Raw genomic sequence first — 20,649 nt, forward strand, 5'->3', positions numbered from 1 at the left:
TTAGTCTCCTTTTGACTGGAACAGTATCTCAGATTTTCCTTGTTTTTGATGACCTTGACAGTTTTGAGGATTATTGTTCAGGTATTTTGCAAAATGTCCCTCAGCTTGGTTTTTCTGATGTTTTTCTCATGATTAAACAGAGGTTATGGGTTTTCAGGAGAAGGCCACAGAGATAAAGTACCATTCTCAAAACATACCAAAGGTACATATTATCAACATGACATATCCTGGTTGATGCTGACCTTGGTCACCCAGATGAGGTAATGTTAGGTCTCTCAACTGTAAATTCACTCTCCACCCCCCCCCCCTTTTTGTACTGAACTCTATGAAAGGAAGTCACTACTCACAGCCCACACTTAAGGAGTGGGGAGTTGTGCTCCACCTCCTTGAGGACGGTGTTTCTCCATAAGTTACTTGGGACTCTTTCAGCACAGTCTTGCATAACCAACTCCTACCTACCTTTCTGGCTTCATCCAACTGCTCCTTCTCTCCCCCAGTCCAAGCTCTCATGCTACAAACCTGTACTTGCAGGTGCTGGATAGTACCATTCTTTCTCTCATCTTTGTTCTTGCTATGGCCACTCTCTGGGCAGAGATGTCCCATGGCTTCCTCCCCTGCATGTTCAATTCCCTTTTAACCTTCAAGATTGCTCAAATACCCAGCACTCTAAGAAGTCTTTCCGGAACCCTGTCTATATTAGGGGACTTTCCTCTATGTCCCCAAATACCCAGTGCATGTCTCCATCCTGGCATTCATCCATCTCTATGGTTCATTCTCTATATCCTCTCCTATTAGACCAATATTTTGAGAGCAGGAGGTGTCTTTTTTTTACTTGTCTTTCTATCCCCTGTGTGTATGCAGTCCATACATCAGACACCAATGTTTTTTGAAGGAATGAACTAAAAAATTTACTGAATCCCAGAATATAAGATTTCTTCTTTGAATTCCCAGTCCTTCTGTCAACACCCACCATATTTTGCGTTGCATTATGATTACTTGGGTGCTTGTCTTATTCATTTTAATATCTCCAATACTCTTCAAGGGCTGAGATCATGTTTTGTTTTTCACACAGTTTCGTGATTGTTTTTTTTTGCTGCTGTTGTCTTTTCTGTAATTTTTTAGGACAGTGTCTTGCACAAAATAGGTATTTAATAAATCTTTGTGGAATGGCTGAATGAGTTAATGAACAAATAAATGAATCTGCCTAGGAATGTAGCTGATGAGAATGGATTACACAAGGAAAGGAAAAATAACAGTCTCGAAAATAAGTGATAGAATTGTTCAAAAAAAGATTTTATTTTGAAGTAATCTCTACACCCAACATGGGGTTCAAACTTATAACACCGAGATTGCCTACCCACCTTGCCAGCCAATAAATGGTAGAATTTTCATACTGAATGAGGTTGATTTGTAATACCACCTAGCACATTATTTCCAAATTTTTATCACATGAAAATAAATATTACCTTTAATACAGAAATTTGAAACATGACTGTATTCTAAATGAAAAAGCCATTTTGCTCCTTAACAACAGAGAGTCAAGCCTGATTTAGGTCTTAGGTAGCCCTTTCCCCCCCAAAAAAGATACACCATGTTACTCTTGGAAATAGCTGACTGGTGTATACCATTATGTTCTTTCCTTCCCTTTAAAATCCAAGGAACTCAAATCCAAGATTTTTTTAAATAACATGTTTTTCTAACTGTAATTAAATCTAATTCTTTGTAAGTGTCCACTGCTAAGGAGAAGTGAATAGAGGGGGCCTCACTCAGAAGAAGTTGAATGAGGAGGGAATTTAGCCCCTCTTTTTCTCTACCCAAAAGTACACTTTATGAATATTTCCTACTCAGTATTTGATTATAACAGCCTGTAGAGGGCGTCCTTGCACCAAGAGCCATAGGGGTTTGAGCACTGCTAAGGAAAAAAAAGTTTCAATTATGACCACACTTTCAGGAATCAAAGAAAATGTCTTTTGTGTTTTGAAATTATCTTTGAGAGACAATTGCTATTAAAATGTTAAAGGGCTCTAAAGATTGCCTAACGTATGTGAATACACTATATAAAGGAATAATTACTGAAATGAAATCAAAACTAATAAAATGTTTGAAAAGAGGTAAATATTTTTATTTTAGAGGAAGAATGGCTGTGAGACTTGGGACCTAATTATAATTTACTTATCAGTACGAGGTATAGTGGCTAAAAGAATGGGCTCTTAGATCAGAGTGCCTGGGGTTTGAACCCTGATTCTGCCCCTTACTAGCTGAGTCACCACAGGCAACTTACTGGGCTTTTTGGAAACCTGCTTCCCAACAGTAAAATGGAAATAATAACAGTACCTATTTAAAAGAGTTGAGGATTAAGTAAGCCTTTAAAGTACTTAGAAAGTTTGACATTTCAAGTTCAAATCAGTCATAATTAGACATCTTGTCTAATTACTTTTAAAGATCAACAGTTGTAAAGTCGAAAATATTTCATAATTGGAAATACATATTTTGTTCTTTTTAGTAACTTCTCATGACCTAACATTTATTTAACTAAATGCATGCACCAGTTCGGCTTCTCTTCTGTTGTTTCTGTTTGTTTTCCCCACTTTGTAGAGTAGTAGAGGTGTCCACTACTCTACAAAGGACTGAGTGAAACACCACACCCTAGACACTTGATCCTTAGGCATTTGTCGCAGCATCTGGGTGCTAAAGAACAAAGAGAAGTAAACAACCCTTTTCTGAGTCTGAAATCTAAGTTTTTTTTTGAGTTGTTTTTTTTTTTTTTAACCCTTTGCTTCCGTTTTCTTTGCGCAGCCAAGGGATTAGGCGGGGGGCAAGTTAAATCCCTTCTGCTGGGGTCGGGTGGCTATGTTCGGCTGTAGCCCACTGCCAGCCCACTACTCTTCGCATAGACAAGGCCAGAGACTTGGTCCTGCCCCCAAGCGCCTGTGATTTCAGTACCAGTACCCCAAGTTTCTGGAAACCTCGGCAAATATTAAGAGCCCTATCCCCGACAGGGTCAGGTACGCCTGCCATCCAGCGTCCAGGGAACTCTTCCCGGCGCTGCCGGGTGGGCAGGGAGAAGAGCCTCCCCAACTGTGAAAGCACCCTCTTTGCTGCCTGACAAGTGCGGAGTGGAAGCCCTGCGCCCCGAGCCAAGCCCAGCGCCTGCCATCAAGGGCACCCCTGGACGGCGGGTCGGGTTTTACACGGATGGCAACGCGCCAAGTTATCAGTGTCGAGCGGCTCAGAGAGGAATTCGGTAGCGGCGGGAAGGGAGAAGTGGAGGAATATGCGCCTTCCTTCGGCACCGGCATGGGGATGGAACTCGTTGCCGTCGTCGTCGTAACCCTCATTATCATGACTGTCCTCGGCGCTTAATCAAGCCGTGCGCGTCAGCCCTCCCCGTTTCCCTCAGGCCCTGCCTCGCCAAGCAGGAGGCAGAGGCGAGTGACGTCCCAGGGGCCCCACCCGACGCCCCTCTCCGCAACCGCCTACACCACGCGCCCCCTTCGCGCGCGCTCGCATCCGCGCCCCGCGGCGTGGACGCGGCCTCCGAGGGTCCCGCGCCGCCCGCGCGCGCCCCCTAGCGCCCCCCAGTGGCGGCCACCTGCGCCTCGCCACTCCTCGCTCGCACCTCATTCGCGCGCTCTCCCTTCCCGCTCTTCCTCTCCGGCGGTATTTAACCCTGGGGCTGTTGGCCTCGCCGTGCGTGCTGGCATCTCCTGCTTTGCCAGTCTTGCGTCTCCGCCGCCCCTCTCCCTCCCGCGCCCCCTCCGCCTCCCCGCCGGCGCCCGCTCTCCCCTCCCACCTCCTCTGGCTCTCGCGGGCTCTCTCGCACCGGAGCCTGGAGGCGGCACGCACAGCTTTGGCTGAGGGAGGACTTACCGGCCGCAGGTTGGGTAGGTGAGGCAGAAGGAGGCTCAGCGGCGAGAGCCACCGGGAGGGCGGTCCGGAGGAGCATGGCCCCGAGAAGCGCCTTCCCTGGCGCCGCGCTCCGGCTGTGGAGCATCCTCCCGTGCCTGCTGGTGCTGCGGGCGGAGGTCGGGCAGCCGCGGGAGGAAAGCCTGTACCTCTGGATCGATGCTCACCAGGCGAGAGTGCTCATAGGTAAGGCTCCCGCGCCCACTACCTTCCCCTACCTGTGTCTTCGCTCTCTCCAGCGCTTCTGTTAAAGGAGAGATGCATGCATTTAAGTATGTTTTTACAACTTAATTTCCAAGGAAGGTTGCTCCCCTCCACCTTTTAATCAGCTATTTTCCACCTGAAAGCGTATGAACTTCTGTCTCCAGAAACCTAAGCTGATCTAGTGTTCTGATCATGCTGTTGCTAGTTTCTACAACCCTATGTTTTAGGGTGAACCCAGCGCTTGTTAGCACCCGGTGACTCCCTGTGCACTCCCTTTCCTGAAAGTATGTGTCTGTTGGCGCTGTTCTTATCACATACAGAGGAAAATTAGTTGGTACCCAGACAGGTGCTTTGTGTATAGAAATGGCCCATACCAATTCTTTAGTGTTCTTTTTAAGTGCGTTTTCTGGTTTGGATTCTTTTAAGTCTGCCTAGTTGGATGGTTTTGTTTATTATTATTTTTTAAACAGGATTTGAAGAAGATATCTTGATTGTTTCTGAGGGGAAAATGGCCCCTTTTACACATGATTTCAGAAAAGCACAACAGAGAATGCCAGCTATTCCTGTCAGTATCCATTCCATGAATTTCACCTGGCAAGCTGCAGGGCAGGTAAGTACCGATAACCAGAAAGGGTGGAGAAAATTACCTTTTAATATTTCCACCGCCTGATGGCAGGTAGAAGTAATACTGCGTAGTGTGTAGGCTGGTACATTTTTACAACTTTGAAGAGTGATTTCTCAGGTGAGTTCCAAAGCAAATAAAGAATTAACTCCTGTTTATTTAAACGTGTCACATAAACTAAAGATTCCCAAAAGAAAAAGGTAAGCAGTGTTCCTAAGCTTGCTATTTTGATATGACTCCATGTCTTCAGGCTGCTGGAGACAAATACCAACATCACTTCTTTCTATGATCATTGACATTAAAATTTAACATAATATCTATGCCAGAATAAAATATGTAAAACATATGGGGGAAAAAAAACACACAAAAAAACATAATATCTAAAAGATTCTTTGCCATAGTATATACCAATCACTATTGACATTATTTATACTCTACAACAAAATTTAAAATCTGTAAATATTGACATTGTGCATTTGAAAAAATTTTTGAATGTTATTCACTGGAACAGTGTAAATGCTACATAGTTCTGGTTGAAGTTCACAACTTCAAAAAGTATAAGAACATGTGTAAAATATTGCAGGCTATTGATATTTTAAGTACCATTTAAAATACTTTCATATGGAAAAAGAAAACTACAATATATTTTTATGAAGGACTATTCCTTTTATTTTTTAGTACATTACCATCCTTTGTATGTTACCTTTTGTACAGTTCCAGTAATACATAAATGACCTCCAGTTTTGGAAAGAAAGGGAGGATAAATATTATATAAGTTTAATTTCTTTTGTGCCGTTGGAGAATTTAGAGGACAAAGGGTAAGTAATAAATTCTTTTGCTCTTTAGTTGGTAAAATGTGTCCACTATGAAAATCATTGTAATTATAATTAAAATCACATTTTCAGGTCTTTTTTTATTCTAAATTTACTTAAATGGTTATTTTCATGAAGAATGTGATCCAGAAAACACTTTATAAAAAGTAATTATTTTGAATTGAAAAGCCACTTTGGGTCCCTCTAATTATCTGTTATATTTTGGGTGTGACCATGACCATTTTAAATGTCTTTTTTCCCTCAGGTCTGTTCTCTCATTTTTTTTTTCTAAAATAAACCAAATCTAGACCCATCAACACTTCCATTGTTGTAAAAAAAAAAAAAAAAAGAAATAGATGTTTTGGATCCACCAGAGTTCCTAACAGGAAGGTCATCTATTCTAATACCCCCATTTGGTAGATAAGTTCACTGAGGCTCCTATTGCTCTAAAGAGATTATTCTTTAGATATATCTCTAAAGAGATTATAATTCCCTCTTCATACTTTATGGACAATTAATTTTGGAATAGTGCAAAATCAGTTATAAAGCAATGAATGGCCTTTTACCATCTCCTTTCTTTTCACCTGAATCTATCTGTGTTTGACTACTTGGCAGAGGAGATCAGTATTAATTCTGTAGTTTTAAAAAGGATATTTTCTTTACTTATACTTTTATGAATTTATTAGACCCGTTAGACGATAGCTTAACTTACACCCCCTTCCTGGCTGAAAGGGTTTGGTAACTGTAGGAGAAGCAGAAAATGTCAACAGTTCTCATTTATTTATTTTTCATATGCATTTGTCTTCTGGAGAATGGAATTTGAAGCAAAGGCTTAAATGCTATGTCATCTCCCCTGTCGCTTTATAGCATAGTGTATGTTTGCAAGCACTGACATACTGTGGAGTACAAAATGAATTGCAAGTCAATCTCAGGAATGTCCCTTGTAAAGGATTAGAGAAGATATTGGAGCTAGCGTGGAGATGAAGCTTCTAGCATCTTTCTTTTGTTTAGGTGTTGATCGCCCTTGTGGATTATCTCATTACACAAGACAATGTTAGCACCTCAGTTCAGTTATCTTGCTCTTTATGCTCGGCCTGCTCTGGATAGGTTACCACAGGTAACTTCATGAACTCTGGTGTCTGTTTTAATTAGTTGGGAGGGTAAGTGAGGCAGGCAGGATCTACACAATGCTAAATAGCGGGACATTGAAAAATATTATTTAAATTTTACTTATTTTTGGGGCGCCTGGGTGGCTCAGATGGTTGAGCGTCTGCCTTCAGCTCAGGTCATGATCCCAGGGTCTCGGGATCGAGCCCCACATCGGGCTCCCTGCTCGGTGGGGAGTCTCCTTCTCCCTCTTCCTCTGCCTCTCCCCACTGCTCCTGCTCTCTCTCTCTCTGTCTCAAATGAATAAATAAAAAAAAAATTATAAATTTTACTTATTTTACTCAATAAAGTTATGTGACTCCAGCAGGATAATTTTTGAAGTGCATGGAAATTTTGAAGATGAGAAAAATAATCACTTCAATACCAATTAAGTATTTTGAAAGGCATCTCTGGCTAAAGCCAAACCACATCAAAACATCTACATGGAAAATGAAAAGTTCATTCCATTATCTAGTTATTTCATCCAAATAATATCAAACATTTAGGATTTCAACACAAGCAAAAACACACAGCTGATTAACAAAATTTTAAACTTAATATTAAAGTGTTTTGGCAACACGTGGAGAAAGTTAAACTAACTTTAGGATTGAAGACCTAGAGGCAGTAGGTGTTATCTCCTTCCAATAAATTATTAGTCCATTAACCCAAAGTATTCTTGGGGCCATTTGAAATAACTTTTATGTTCTACTTCAAACAAGTGCAGATAAAAATTACAGTGAGATTCATTTCCCCACATCAAGTAAGAGTGTTTTGAGTATGTGAAGAACAGTGCCTGCTTGTATGTAGCTGATGCCCTGTTAGGCTTTTTGCAAGACTATTTGATTCTGATAGCAAAAAGCTTGATAGACCTCCTTTAACTGGGAAATTTTACTTCCAGAAATTCATCCCAAGGAAATAATTATGGATATTAATAAAAATTTAGGTGCAAGACTGTTCCTCATTGTGCTATTTATAAAAGTAAACATGGGTAGAACTTAGAGGTCCAGTGATAGTGGCAGGAGAATGCAATGAAGCATTAATAAGAGTATTCTAGACATCAAAAAAAGAATATTCTAGACATCTACTCACTGCCATAGAAAGATATTCATGACAGATTAGGTCAACAGCCTATCACAGTATATTCTGTTTGATTCCATTACAAAATATGTAGGCAGACATAGGAATAAACATCTGATGTATCAGAGGTTTTTAATTGATAGGGAGCTAGGAAGCATTTTGAACACATTTATGTTCCTTACATATTGGTAAATATTGTACTCAATACACTGTATCTTCAGCCTGTAACCTCTGATTCTCCAAGGTGTCAACATTAGTTACATCTGTGTATATTACGTTTTTATTTTTCTGCAATGAGTGTGTATTGATTTGTAATTTCAAAAACTGTTTTACATTAAATGTGTGCAAAGCACTATACTTTAGAGTTTAAACTTGCATGATGTTCTACATTATAAATAGTTTACTTATACTTATTACCCAGTATCATTTTTATAGCATAAATCACTCAACAAAATGGTAAAACAAATGGTTTTCATGACTGATCGTTAACTATGGAGCCCAAATAATTCACTAATGCTTGTCTGATTCTCACCAGATTCTTTCAAGATCCCTAAAAACCTGCCTAGGAAGGCTTTCCTATCTAAAACCAGATGACCTGACCTCTTTCACTGAAATCCTCATTTTCCATAGAAAACCCTGTCTCTACTCTATCTCCCATTTAAAATACTCATTTTCTGACATGCCCCTTCTCAAGGCCTTTAGATCAGAGAAGAATTTCTATTAAAGAGGTTTAGGCTTAAGGGATCTTTAGTAATTAAGGGAAAATACTCTTTGTTGCTGTATATAACTTTTAATAGTTGATATTTTTCAATGAGGCATTCCTTATTCTAATTTTTCTCTAAATTTGGGACAGGTAGGGGCCATGAGTTACCATTTTGGTTTTCTAAATGATGCACTAATTAAACATTTTATTTGGAAAATAACGCTTTCTAAAACTAATGGCTTTCAAATAAAACTTTAATGAGAAGTTTTGTTAGACAAATCTGAATTCTAATATTAGGACACCGCTGCTGATTTCCATATGAACCAATTTGGTTCAAGGCCAAAATTTTTTGTTTATATAGACCATTTAAATAGATTTTTATTTATAAAGATCATATAGACTTGATTTTAGTAACTGTAATATAATCTATCACCTGCATATAGATGCTAAGGTACTATAAATCTAGAACCCAGTTAATTGGGCATCTCTTTTTATGTTGGCTTTTTTTTTTTTTTTAAGCAGTGGTGATGGATTTATGCTGAGCCATTTGTACTAGTTTTCCAAACTTCTTATGACCAAATGCCTGGATTTCTGAGATGGTTGGCAAGGGTTGGGGTGAAATTGGTGTGTATGGAATAGAAATTCTCTGGGTAAAGATAATCAACCAGTATTAACTTCCACCCCACCACGTGGATTAGCAAGCAAGCTCTAACCATTTGTAACAACAGGTCCAGATCTTAAAGTAAGCTTGTTTTCATGTATGGTGGTCACAATTCTTATAACCACTGGAAGCCAGTGATAGAGCCTCATTTGTCTCAATTGCAGGATGTTTAAAAACAAAACTGAAAAGTGTCATTGTGGATACAGGAAAGGAAGAGGAGAATTTTGTCTGGTGCCCTGGGAAGTGGGTGGTCACGTGTATATTTGAGAAGAATTGATTATTGAGTTAAACTGCAGAAACATGCTCCTTTGTGTTATGTATCACCATACATAATGGTATGTAACATAAACAAAATACTACATATACTGAAGATGCAGTGTCTCGAGTGCAATATTTATCAATATGTAAGGAACATAAATGTGTTCTTAACCCTTCCTAGCTCCCTATCAACTAAAACACTTCTTGAATGATTTCAAACTGCCAGAAATAAGAACAATAATAACACAAGATCAAGTATAAGAGAAGCTCAAGAACTTTGCCGGGATAGTGGTGTCCTCATGAATGATTCCAGTCTGTAGCACCCAAATTCAGCTTTAAAATGAGGAAGGTCCAGTTGGCAAAAAGAAAAGTCAAAAACAGATCATTTTCCTGAAAACGGACTCATATTTTTGTGAATTTTTTAAAAAAATGGAATCATTCTACTGACATGTTTCCGTAATATGAACTAGATAATCCAATTCTGTCATAATCCAACTCTGTCATTTAAGTGCCCCTAAAGCTCCAGGTAGCTTGTTTTTGCAGTATAGTGTTTGATATGATGTCCCACTGGACCCATTAAACTGGCAGTCTGCAGTGTGCAGTCTCCAATTTCCCACTGGACTAGTTGAGGAAACGAGACCTGTATGAAAATGTTTCTTTCCTTCTTTTCTCCCCTGACAAAAATGAAAGAAAGGCAATAGAGAAGTGAATTTTAATTCAAATACTTTCTCTCCCTCTTCAAAGGAACTGCCAAATACCCTTAACCATCTTCTTCCAATTCCATAAGTTATGGTAACACTGATTATTTTTTTTTTAAAGATTTTATTTATTTATTTGACAGAGAGATAGCGAGAGCAGGAACACAAGCAGGGGGAGTGGGAGAGGGAGAAGCAGGCTTCCTGCTGAGCAGGGAGCCCGATGTGGGGCTCGATCCCAGGACCCTGGGATCACGACCTGAGCCGAAGGCAGACGCTTAACGACTGAGCCACCCAGGCGCCCCGGTAACACTGATTATTATTTAAGTCCCTTAATGTGTACTGTCTGCATTTTTTCCTAATGGAGTTATGATGGTTTGGGTAGTTACAACCCAAGTGGTTGCATACTTTCATACTCCTGGGGTTGGCCATCATACCTTTGCAGTGGTTTTATGTCACCAAATGGAGGAAACGCCTCAGTTTTTGACCCCTGGTCCATGGTTTCAAAGTGGGAATGTGAATATGTTTACATACTGTGGGCATGATTTTTTTAAAGAAGGTACTCATATCAAAAACACAGCTTTAAACTTTTAATGTTTAGATTCTGCTATGCTGTGGTATTTTGCATTGTGGTGTTATGGACATGCCACTAGGGATCAAAGAGTAATTCTGCAGAGAGCCCATTTCATTTAGCAAAGCAGGCATGTGCCAGCCATCTGTTCTATCTGCTGATAGAAAACAGCAGTAAGTTTCTCAAACTTTTGCCAGAAAAAAAAAAAAAGCCTTTATTGCTTAGAGGAGATGAGTTACAAGGTACCTTGTAAGCCACATGTGGTTCTATGGCGATTTACATGGCCCAAATGTAAACTCTGCTATGTCTTCCGTACACGGTGGTATAGAGGCATGTAAACAAGCCCTTCACCGCTACCCTCTGTGTTTATTTCTGACTTTAAAATGCTTGCAGAAATAAAAGTCTTTTAAATTGTTGTGGTGAAGTGGAAAGGAATGATATTCAATAAAGCATTTTGTCTTGGATTAAACTCATTTCATGTCAATGTCCCTGATGTGTTGTGAGAGGAAAAGTTTGGGGATTAAGAGTTTAGTGAAAATGTTCTTCATCCTGTAGCTGGATCTCTGGAGGAGACATTGACAAGTCAAAACTTCTTTTGCTGCAATAATTTAGCCAATATGCCCCATTTGCCAGCCTGGGAGTAACTTGGTTACATTGCTGTGAACCCTTCTTGGATGGGGGGTCATTCTCCCCTGCAGTGTTTCTCTGCCTCAAGCACTCAGTCAATCAACAAACATGGACATTGAGTCATAGAGCACACAAAGAGGAATAAGCATGGTCCCTGCCCTCAGGAAGCTAATAGTCTAGGAAGCAAATATTCATCATACTCATCCAAATGAGTTAGAAAGTATAGGATTGGTTGAGAGCACAAAAAAGACCACTCTTTTCCCTGCCTGGAGGAACGAGACGGGGGAGCTCTTCACTGATCTCACTGAGCAGGTGATGTCTGAATTAATTCCTGAAGGATGTGGAAGCATTCATCAGATCAGCAAGGGAGGAAAAGTACCTTCCAAGTGGAGAGCTCAGGATGTTCAAGTGCGTGGAGGTCTTAAAGGGGAAGGCATGTTCTAGGTGATCATGAGGGGCCTCGTATCCCATCTGAGAGGTTATGGAAATTCAGTGAAGGGGACGTCAAGGTCAAATAATGGAGAAGCGTTCTGGGGGAGGAGAAGAAGGTAGAAACAATTCAGGGAGATTTCTCTCTTCTCTGCTGTGAAAACAATGGCCTCAACATTTTGCAGGTTTGTCCCAGGGATATATTAAGTAAATCTTTGGTTTATGTGTTGGGTGGACAGTGGCTTTTCTACAATCATCAATTAGCTCTTCTTTCTTATTAAACTTTCAGAAAACTTTGTAATGGTTAGTCTCGGCTCCAGGTTAAATCATCTTTGGCAATTAAGGTATGGAACTATTAAAAAATCACATTTTGTGAGTGCATAGAACTTCTTAAAAAATCAATTTAATTTTCTAATAGAACTAGAACTTTGAATTTAATGTAAAAAGAAGCTTAAAAAGGAAAATAATATGTTGATTTGTGAAAGAATTGATTTAGCATCTATTTTCCACTCCCATACCTTTTTAAGTATCATAAAAGTACAACAAAGGTATAGAAATTACACTTGGCAGGGGATGCTTCCTTCTGTTTACATGATGAAAAGTGGACACTGGACATAGATGTATTTAAAATAAGCCTGCTTCTTCAAGTATTAGACTACTGAAACTTACTAGTTAAAACTCGAAAGTCAGGGGCTCCCAGGTGGCTCAGTCAGTTAGGCATCCGACTCTTGATTTCATCTCAGGTCATGATCTCAAGGTCGTGGAATCGAGCCCTGTATAGGGCTACATAATCAGTGGGGAGACTGCTTGAGATCCTCTCTCTTTGCGCCTACTCTCCCCTCCAAGAAACACACACACACACACACACACACACTCACACACTTTCTCTCTCTCTCAAATAAACAAAATAAATCTTAAAAAAAAAAAAAAACCCTTCTAAAGTCATAGGACAATTTCTGTTCTCTTTTTTTCTCAGACATGTGGATTTTGTCTTCTTTTTGAATTTTATAGATGAATGTGATTAAAGAATCTTGAAAATTGTCAGGCATCCTTTGAAGTGCATTTATCTGAATCAAACTCATAGAGCAACTATGTCTTGTGTGAGCCTGAGACAGGACAGATTCAGGATTGACTTCTTAGCTGACAATATGAGGAAGGGCATGAACATAGTTCTTGCTTGAAGGCTCTTTGCCAGAACACAGATCATGTCCTGGGGAGGCAAAACATGATTAAGGACCAGTTGTCTGCCCTTGAGAAAATTAGAAGCTAACTGGAGAGGCAGACATACACAAACAGATCATCCTAATAATTGCTGGGAGGTGGTCCTCTGGCAGGACTAGGACATTCTCAGCTTAGAACGAGAGCACAGAGTACAAGTAACTCCAGAGCTGAGTCTGACTATTGAGTTAGCCAAGCAAAAATGTGGAAGAGCGGATGTTTTTTAGGAAAAGGAAACAGCTTAAGGCAAGGTATAGAGACCAGAAAGACATTATCTGGGAACCAGTACTTTGGTGTGGCTGGCGTGTATGTGTAAGTAGGAAGTAAAGAGGTGGACAGGGGCTAAGTCCTAGAGGACCTTGTCCAGTATGGTAGTGCGTCTGGGATTTACTCTACAGACAGTGTGGGGTCAGTCTATGAAAAAGTATAAAGCAGAGGACAGTAGTGTCAGAGTTATGTATTTAGATCCTTGTGTCAGGTGATGGAAGATAGTTTTGAAGGGGCTTAACTGCAAGGAAAGAAATCAAGGATAATAGGATACAAGATCAGGGATGAAGAGAAGAGAAAAATGGATTGGGGAAACATTTAGGAGATAAAAATCCAAAAATCTTGGTGTGCTAGGAATAAAGAGCATCTCATCTCCTGCACTGTCTGCTTCATTAACTTGGCAGTAGCCCTGTTAGCCTTTCTGTCCCCTACCCCCAAGCTCATCCTTCCTGCCCCAGGGCCTTTGCACATGAAGTTGTCTCTGCCTAGAATTCACTCCTGCTAGATTTCTGTGTGGCTTGCTCACTCATTTCCCCCAGGGACGATCAAATGTCACCTCCTCTAACAGCTTTTCCCTGCCTCTCCTCTATAAAACAACCATCACCACCCTCATTATTCTTGAGTCTCCTTCTCTGCTGTTCATTTTTATGGCCCTTAGAATAATGATTATACCTGATTATATTTGATTTTAATTGTTCAACCCTCCCATTCAATGTAAGCTCCTGAGAACAAGGACTTTGTCTTGTTCACCATGTAACTACTCCAGGTCCTAGAACAGTTTCTGACACACAATAAGCAGTCGATAACTATTTGTTGAATGAATTAATACATAAGGTAGATGCCATTATTATTCCCATTCAATAGATAAGGTGACCGAGGCACAGAGGAGCAAGAGAAACATAGGTAGTAAGTGGCAGAGCTGGAATTCAAACCTAGACAGCGGGGATTCAGAGCCCTTGCTCTGATAAGTGCTAAATAGAGGTATGATCACAGAGTGGGAACACAGAGGGGGCAACAGCTAACTTTGGCTGAGGAAGGAGGGGAAGGCTTTGCCAGAGAAGACACAACAATCGAATTGGGACTTGAAGCTGAGACAGGAGTCGGGTGTGTAGGAAGGAGGGCTATCACAGGCAGAGGCAAAGGATCTGTACAAGTGCATTCTGGGAGAGGCTAATGGTGCCCTAGACAGGGGCTGGATGTATGTATGCAAGGGAAATATTGGAGGTCAGGGCCGGGGGAGGGGGGCAGTATGTGTGTGTGTGAGGAGATGAGGCTGGATGTTTGGGAAGGGCCAGAAGGAGAAACAGTAAAACCCATGGAAAGGTCACTTAACCTAATTCTTTTATCTATAAGAAAAGCAGCTTTGATTACCTCTAAATGTCTTCCAAATTCTAAAATATTATGATTCTATCTCTTAAGTGAAATATCTTCAATCATTTAACATTAATGGTAATACTTTCATTCAAACTGCAATACCTGTCTCTGTTTTTTTAAATCAAGGCAGAAAGATTCTTCCTCCAAAATTGTCTTATTTGTTGTCAAATTTAAAAAGGTTCATCTCAGAATACTCATGTATTTATTGTATGTCGATGATAATAGTCAATACTTGCATAACACATACTCTTGGCCGGTCACTTTGCCATATACTCTCTCATCATATCTTCACAGAAGGCCTGAGGTAGGCACTAGTATTGTCCTCAGTTTATAAATGAGGAAACTAGGGCACAAGGAAGTCAAAATATTTGCCTAAGACCATGCAGTATATATGTTTATATACATCAGAGATCTTCCTGTGATAACTTCTGCAATGTCTTCTCATTCAAAAAAACAACAATTCAAAGAATATTCACCAAAGCTTACTATGTGTTAGGTTCTGAGAATACAAATTTTAATTGATCTAACTGCGTTCTAGGAATTCACCAGCTGGTGGTGAAGACTGTGGCATATAAGGCAATAATTGTGTTGAGTTCTCAGGGCCCACATGTGCAGTTGGATGGGATTTCTTTTGTTGCACAAGGTAACCTGACCAAAGTGGCAAATTCAACCTGCCTGAGTTGAAATCTAGCTCATTTCACTTGTCAATTCTGATAGCATGCCACAGAGCCACCTCTGTCCAGAGAGGACGCCTCTACCTAATTTGCACAGAGCCTTCATATGGGCTAGGTGGCCCTCATTAAATGCCCTAAGAGAAGTGCTATGGGAGCATAAAGCCAGAGGGTTTTGCCAATGATCAGGTAAATTTACAATTACTTATATTCTGAAGAAGATATTCCCGAAGAGGTAACATCTAACCTGGGTCATGAAAAATGTTCAGTAGGCAGAGAGTGGCCAAGACAGGTGGGGCCGGACTAGGCGTTCTGTGTATACTGAGTGACCCATAGGAAAGTACACAGGATTATGAATCATTGGTGTAGTTGGAGAAGGACTATCAGTCCCAGAAAGCTCTGGAAGATTATGATTTCTGTATGCCATAGTTGACTTATCTTATGGAAAATAGGGAGCATGATAATGTAGATGGTAATGTCATGTCTGCATGAAAGATAACTTTGGTGGCAGAGGAAGGGTAGATGCTGGGGTGCCTGGCTGAGGACTAGGAACCAATTAGGAAGTTATTTAAGACATTACCAGGTGACAAGAGTGTGAAAGAAGGTGGGCAGTGGGGAGAGGGAGGAAGGAGCAGATTCCAGAGATGTCAGTATAATTGACACGTGGGTGTTATGGAAATGAGGGACTAGAGGATGACTCCCAAGATGGATGGACAGATGGTTGGATAGTTACGTCTTAACTGAGAAATTAATTACAGGAGCAAGAGCAGAACAGTTTGAGGTACAAAAGCAGTGGGGTCCATTTGGAAATGCTTGAACACGAATTTTCTGCTGAACATTCAGATGGCAGAGTCTGGTATGAATTTGAAAACTTGAGTCTAGAGCGAAGATATGAGATGTAAAATAGAAAGACTGATTTTGGACATTTGGGGTTTTTCTTCTGTACCTCCCTCTCTTCCTTCCTTGTTTTGACCTCAACTTGATAAATATTTGAGGACCTACCTAATGCCAAAGCTTGTGCTGAATGCTAAATATATGTATCTATATATATCTATATATATATAAATTGTATATGAAGATTGCCCTCAAGGAGATCAAGCTTTCCCTCAGTCTAATGTGACAACAGAGATGAACAAAACAACAAGAATGCAATATTAAATGTGTTATAATTGCAAAATGAACAAGGTGCATAACTCTGTTGGGAGAGGTATGAATTAATCTACATAGGGTTCCTGGTGTTCTTCAGGGTGTAGCCTGAAACCTGTAAAACGAATATATGCATACTTGGAACAATTTCTCTGCTCACCTTCATGGCCTTTATGTACTTGACATAGTTGGGCCTCATGTATTCTGCCTCCTACTTGCCATTGTTATCATTATTTTTTGGAAATGAATATGCCAAATGTCGCTATAACACTAGGTGACAGAGAAAGTCATCTCTCCAGAATTAAGCGTCTAGAACTACCTTGAGGAAACAGTCTGTGTGGGCTGAAGATAGACCTGAATAAACCTCTTCCATAGGGTTTGTTAGGATGCCTCGTTCACAAGGGCTATTCAGTATTAGTCATGCATGCACCACCAGGGGGGTGATTGACATCTGAAGTCAAATCCACGCAAATTATCTCCTACTTAAGGCAATACCCAGATGGATTCCCCAATACACTTGTAAAATTACTCTGATATCTGCCTTTTGAGGACTTAGTGAAGCTATTTAATTCCTGTCATTTGTAACTACAATCAGTATTCCTGTTTCCAGTTGGAACTTGATTAAGACTTGGAAATTGTACTTATATTGCTGTCACTTACAGCAGTAGCCAGCAGGTGGCAATGTAAAAGTTATTTCTGTGTGGAATTTTCCACCTCAACATTTCTTAAGGCTGTGGGGGTGCTCTCTGTCTAACAGAGACCAATTTGTGGGGTACTGTGATCTGACATAACTCATTTCGATAGACCATTTATATATGAAGTAAGTTAGAAAATAAACTCTCTCAAATTCCACTAAAAGCATTATGACTCATCATAGATTTGAGAACTCATCCTAAATAACTATAAATGTGAAAGATTTCACTTTACACATATTTTGTACCTCTTCCTTTTAAACAATTGCTCGATTTCAGGCTGGAGTCAAGCTTTGAGCATCTCTCCATATTCATCCAGTGTTTTCTTTGCCTTCCCTGGCTTATCTTCACGTGTCAACAGAATAGCAGGGTTAGAAGAGATCCCAGAGCTCCTCCACCCCATCAAGCCCTACGTTTTCTGAAGCATCCATGAATCGTGGTCTCTCAACCTCTAGTTGAACATGCTCCGTGGCATGAAACTTACTAGGGCAAATGTTACTGAATACTTTTGATTGTGTTACTCAGAGAAAGTTTTCTTCATAATGGGTTACCACCCACCTTCCCGCTGTAACTTGAATATCCCAAACACTAACAGTCTGTGGGCTCCCATTTGGAGAGTTCTGCCTTGCATTTATACCCTGAAGTCCGCTGATTTGTCCTCTCCATTGCAGATGTAGGGTCTCTGGTTCATTTACTCCTGCTTCTTCCCTAGTGAAGACCAGCTATTTCTGTGAGTTCTTAGAAGGACTCTGCACATGCCATCCTGGAGGGAGATGTCTTGACCTCTGCTGCTACAGTGCGGCCCTGGTGAGACCCGCCTGTCAGGTGTAGATGCAGCCTCTCCATGCTCCCCAACATATAAAGACTCAAGGGGCCACAGAGGGCTGTATTCTCCATGGGCCTCACAGTCTCATAGCAACTTGGTGTCCTGTGCTGAAATGGGGAGTCTACCCCTTTCCTCAGTTTGACATTGAACATTGCCACCTGGCACCGAAAACAGCATGACTTAAGACCCTTGACCCCCACTGGACACCAACATTAATTTCCTGCAGCCCATGTCCCCGCACACCCCCAATTTCCTCAGCTCCTTCCCATGAGCAATTTTGCATTTCTTCAACCTTGATTCCTAAATATGTAGCAAAAGTATAAAATGATCACAGATGGCATTTACTGGTACTCTACTCTTTATATTCTGATGAGAAGAGAGTTCATTGCTAGAATTGGAGATTACTTCTAGAATTGTGAAATCATCTTTTAGTTTATAAAACTTGTGTGATAAACTAGAGAAGGAGAGGAAAAGGGAGAAGGGGAAGAAAAAAGGAAAATAACTAACACTTATTATGGTATTCTATGTGCCAGTCATTGTGCCAATAATCACTTTTCATCACTGTCTAGTTTAATTCAACAACCTAGGAAATAAGTGCTACAACTATTTCCATTTTACAAAAATGGCAACTGGGTCACAAAAAGGTAATGCAACTTGCCTAAGGTCACACAACTAGTGAGGAGTGGAGCCAGGATTTAAACTCAGGTAATCTGACTCCAGAATCCATGACAAAACAGTAACTTGAACTCTTTAAAATAGAGATTTTCCTGAATCGGCACCTTTATTCTTTAGACGTTCTATTGCATGCACACCATGTGCTGTGGAGCATGAGTTAGATAAGGACCCTGACTGATAAGAGGTTTCACTGTTAAAGGAGGCTAAAATAGCATGGCTTTTGTAAATATTAAGTTGACTCACTTGAAACTGTCGTTTTTAGTATGTTAAAATAGCTAAATTTCATGTGATTTAATCTAATAATAAGAACTGACATTGATTAGATATTTACTGTGAGCCAGCAGCTATTCTAAGTAATTTATATGGGTTATCTCATTTAATTCTTGGACCAACTCTGTGACATGAAGATACTATTTTTATCTCCATTGAAACAAATGAGAAGACTGAGGTGTGGAGAAATTAAGTAACTTGCCCAAGATCATACCTTAGTCATCTGCAGAGCCTGGGTGTGAACCCTGGCAGTCGGATGCCAAAGTAGGGATATGGATGTATATATTGTTTCAACTCTGTGCTATACAAGAGTAAGCCAATCTGTCCAGCCAAATCAATTTCTAATGAAGCAGCTTCATTGAGAGAGTCCTACCTTACAAGGCAAATATCAAATTAACTAAGTCAAGATCTAGTTCAGAAGCTAAATGAAATGAAAACAAAGTCCATTTGACTCCAGACTGGTGGAATGTCTCTGGTTCCCAAAGTTTGATCATTAAATGTATCTGATTTCTTGGGTATTTGCAGGCTTGAATTTGGAGAGTTTTCATTGCCTATCCTATGTTGTCTGGGGTTTGAGGGAACGTTTACTCATAAAGTGAGGGAGACAGTGCAAATTGGTACAGCTCTCTTGAATTAAGGTAAGAGATTTCCATCACTCCACTAATAACAGTGACACCTTTCTATATCGCACTTAATAGTTTAAAACATGCTTTCATTTGTTGCATTGAGTTCACTCAATCCTCCTAATAACTGTGAAAAGTCAGGCATTGCTGACATTGTAGATAATTAAATATGAGGAATAACTGTGATAATTTGCGATGAATGGCCTTTAGCCCAATGTAAAATAATTCAAATGTGATCTTTAATAGCTGTGCATTCTTCTATGATGCATGAAAAGATTTGTGTTTGTGATTTTATAGAAATACATTTGCTTTTTGATAAAAATAAATAAAGGCCATTCAATAAATACTATTTAAATTATAAGGAACCATTTTCAGTGGAAAATTTAAGTGGATTACCATTCCATGCCATGGTAAGTATAGAAATAATTACCCTTCATCTGTTTTCATACTTGGTATTTCAGATATTTGTTGCCATCAATTCCTTGAGAAACTCTGCATAGCCAAGACTTTTCTAGAATGGTATTTACATGATTGTAGAAAGCTGCCTCCTTAATATAAAACCCTTCAAGTTAAGGGAGGTGATTGAATCTGCCCCTTTGAGAGGGACATGGGGCCAGGACTAGGGTGAGTGAGATAAGTGAGGCACTCAGGATGCTTGTGTGAACCTAGGAGTAAGTCCTCCATAAATTTACATTCTGCATACCTTGATCACCTCCCCCTGGTCCAGGCCCTGACCAAACTGGAGAACATGATGTGTGATGGTTCATGCTGTGCGTCCCCTTGACTGGGCCACTGGGTGCCCAGACATTTGGTCAAATATTATTCTGGATACATCTGTGAGGATGTTTTTTGGATGAGATTAACATTTGAATTGGTAGACTGAAGGCATATGGCACCCCCCAGTGTGGATGGGCCTCATCTGATCAGGCGAAGGCCTGAATGGAACAAAAAGGCTGACCGTCCCACGAGCAAGAGGGAACTCCTCCTGCCTGACTGCCAGCAAACTGAAACACTGGCTCTTCTTGGGTCTTGAGCCTGCCTGCTTTCACACTGTCTCTCCTCAGTCTTCAGCTTGCCAACTGCAGATCTCGGGCTCACCAGCCTCCATAATCACGTGAACAAGTTCCTTTATCTATCTATCTATCTATCTATCTATCTATCTATCTATCTATCTAT

The 20,649-nt window shown here is 40.3% G+C and overlaps 1 protein-coding gene across 1 annotated transcript in view; it reads left to right on the forward strand.

The window, feature by feature from the left end:
• Nucleotides 1-3,625: 3,625 nt before the first annotated feature.
• Nucleotides 3,626-20,649, forward strand: part of WIF1 (WNT inhibitory factor 1) — a 67,795-nt gene continuing 50,771 nt past the window's right edge. Inside the window, exons 1-2 of the mRNA XM_021678626.1 lie at nucleotides 3,626-4,092; nucleotides 4,581-4,720. Of these exons, the coding sequence (XP_021534301.1) occupies nucleotides 3,945-4,092; nucleotides 4,581-4,720 (288 nt within the window). The 5' untranslated portion in view covers nucleotides 3,626-3,944. The remainder of the gene's footprint in view (nucleotides 4,093-4,580; nucleotides 4,721-20,649) is intronic.

This window comes from Neomonachus schauinslandi, chromosome 5 (assembly GCF_002201575.2).
Source record: "Neomonachus schauinslandi chromosome 5, ASM220157v2, whole genome shotgun sequence".
Classification (NCBI taxonomy): Eukaryota; Metazoa; Chordata; class Mammalia; order Carnivora; family Phocidae; genus Neomonachus; species Neomonachus schauinslandi.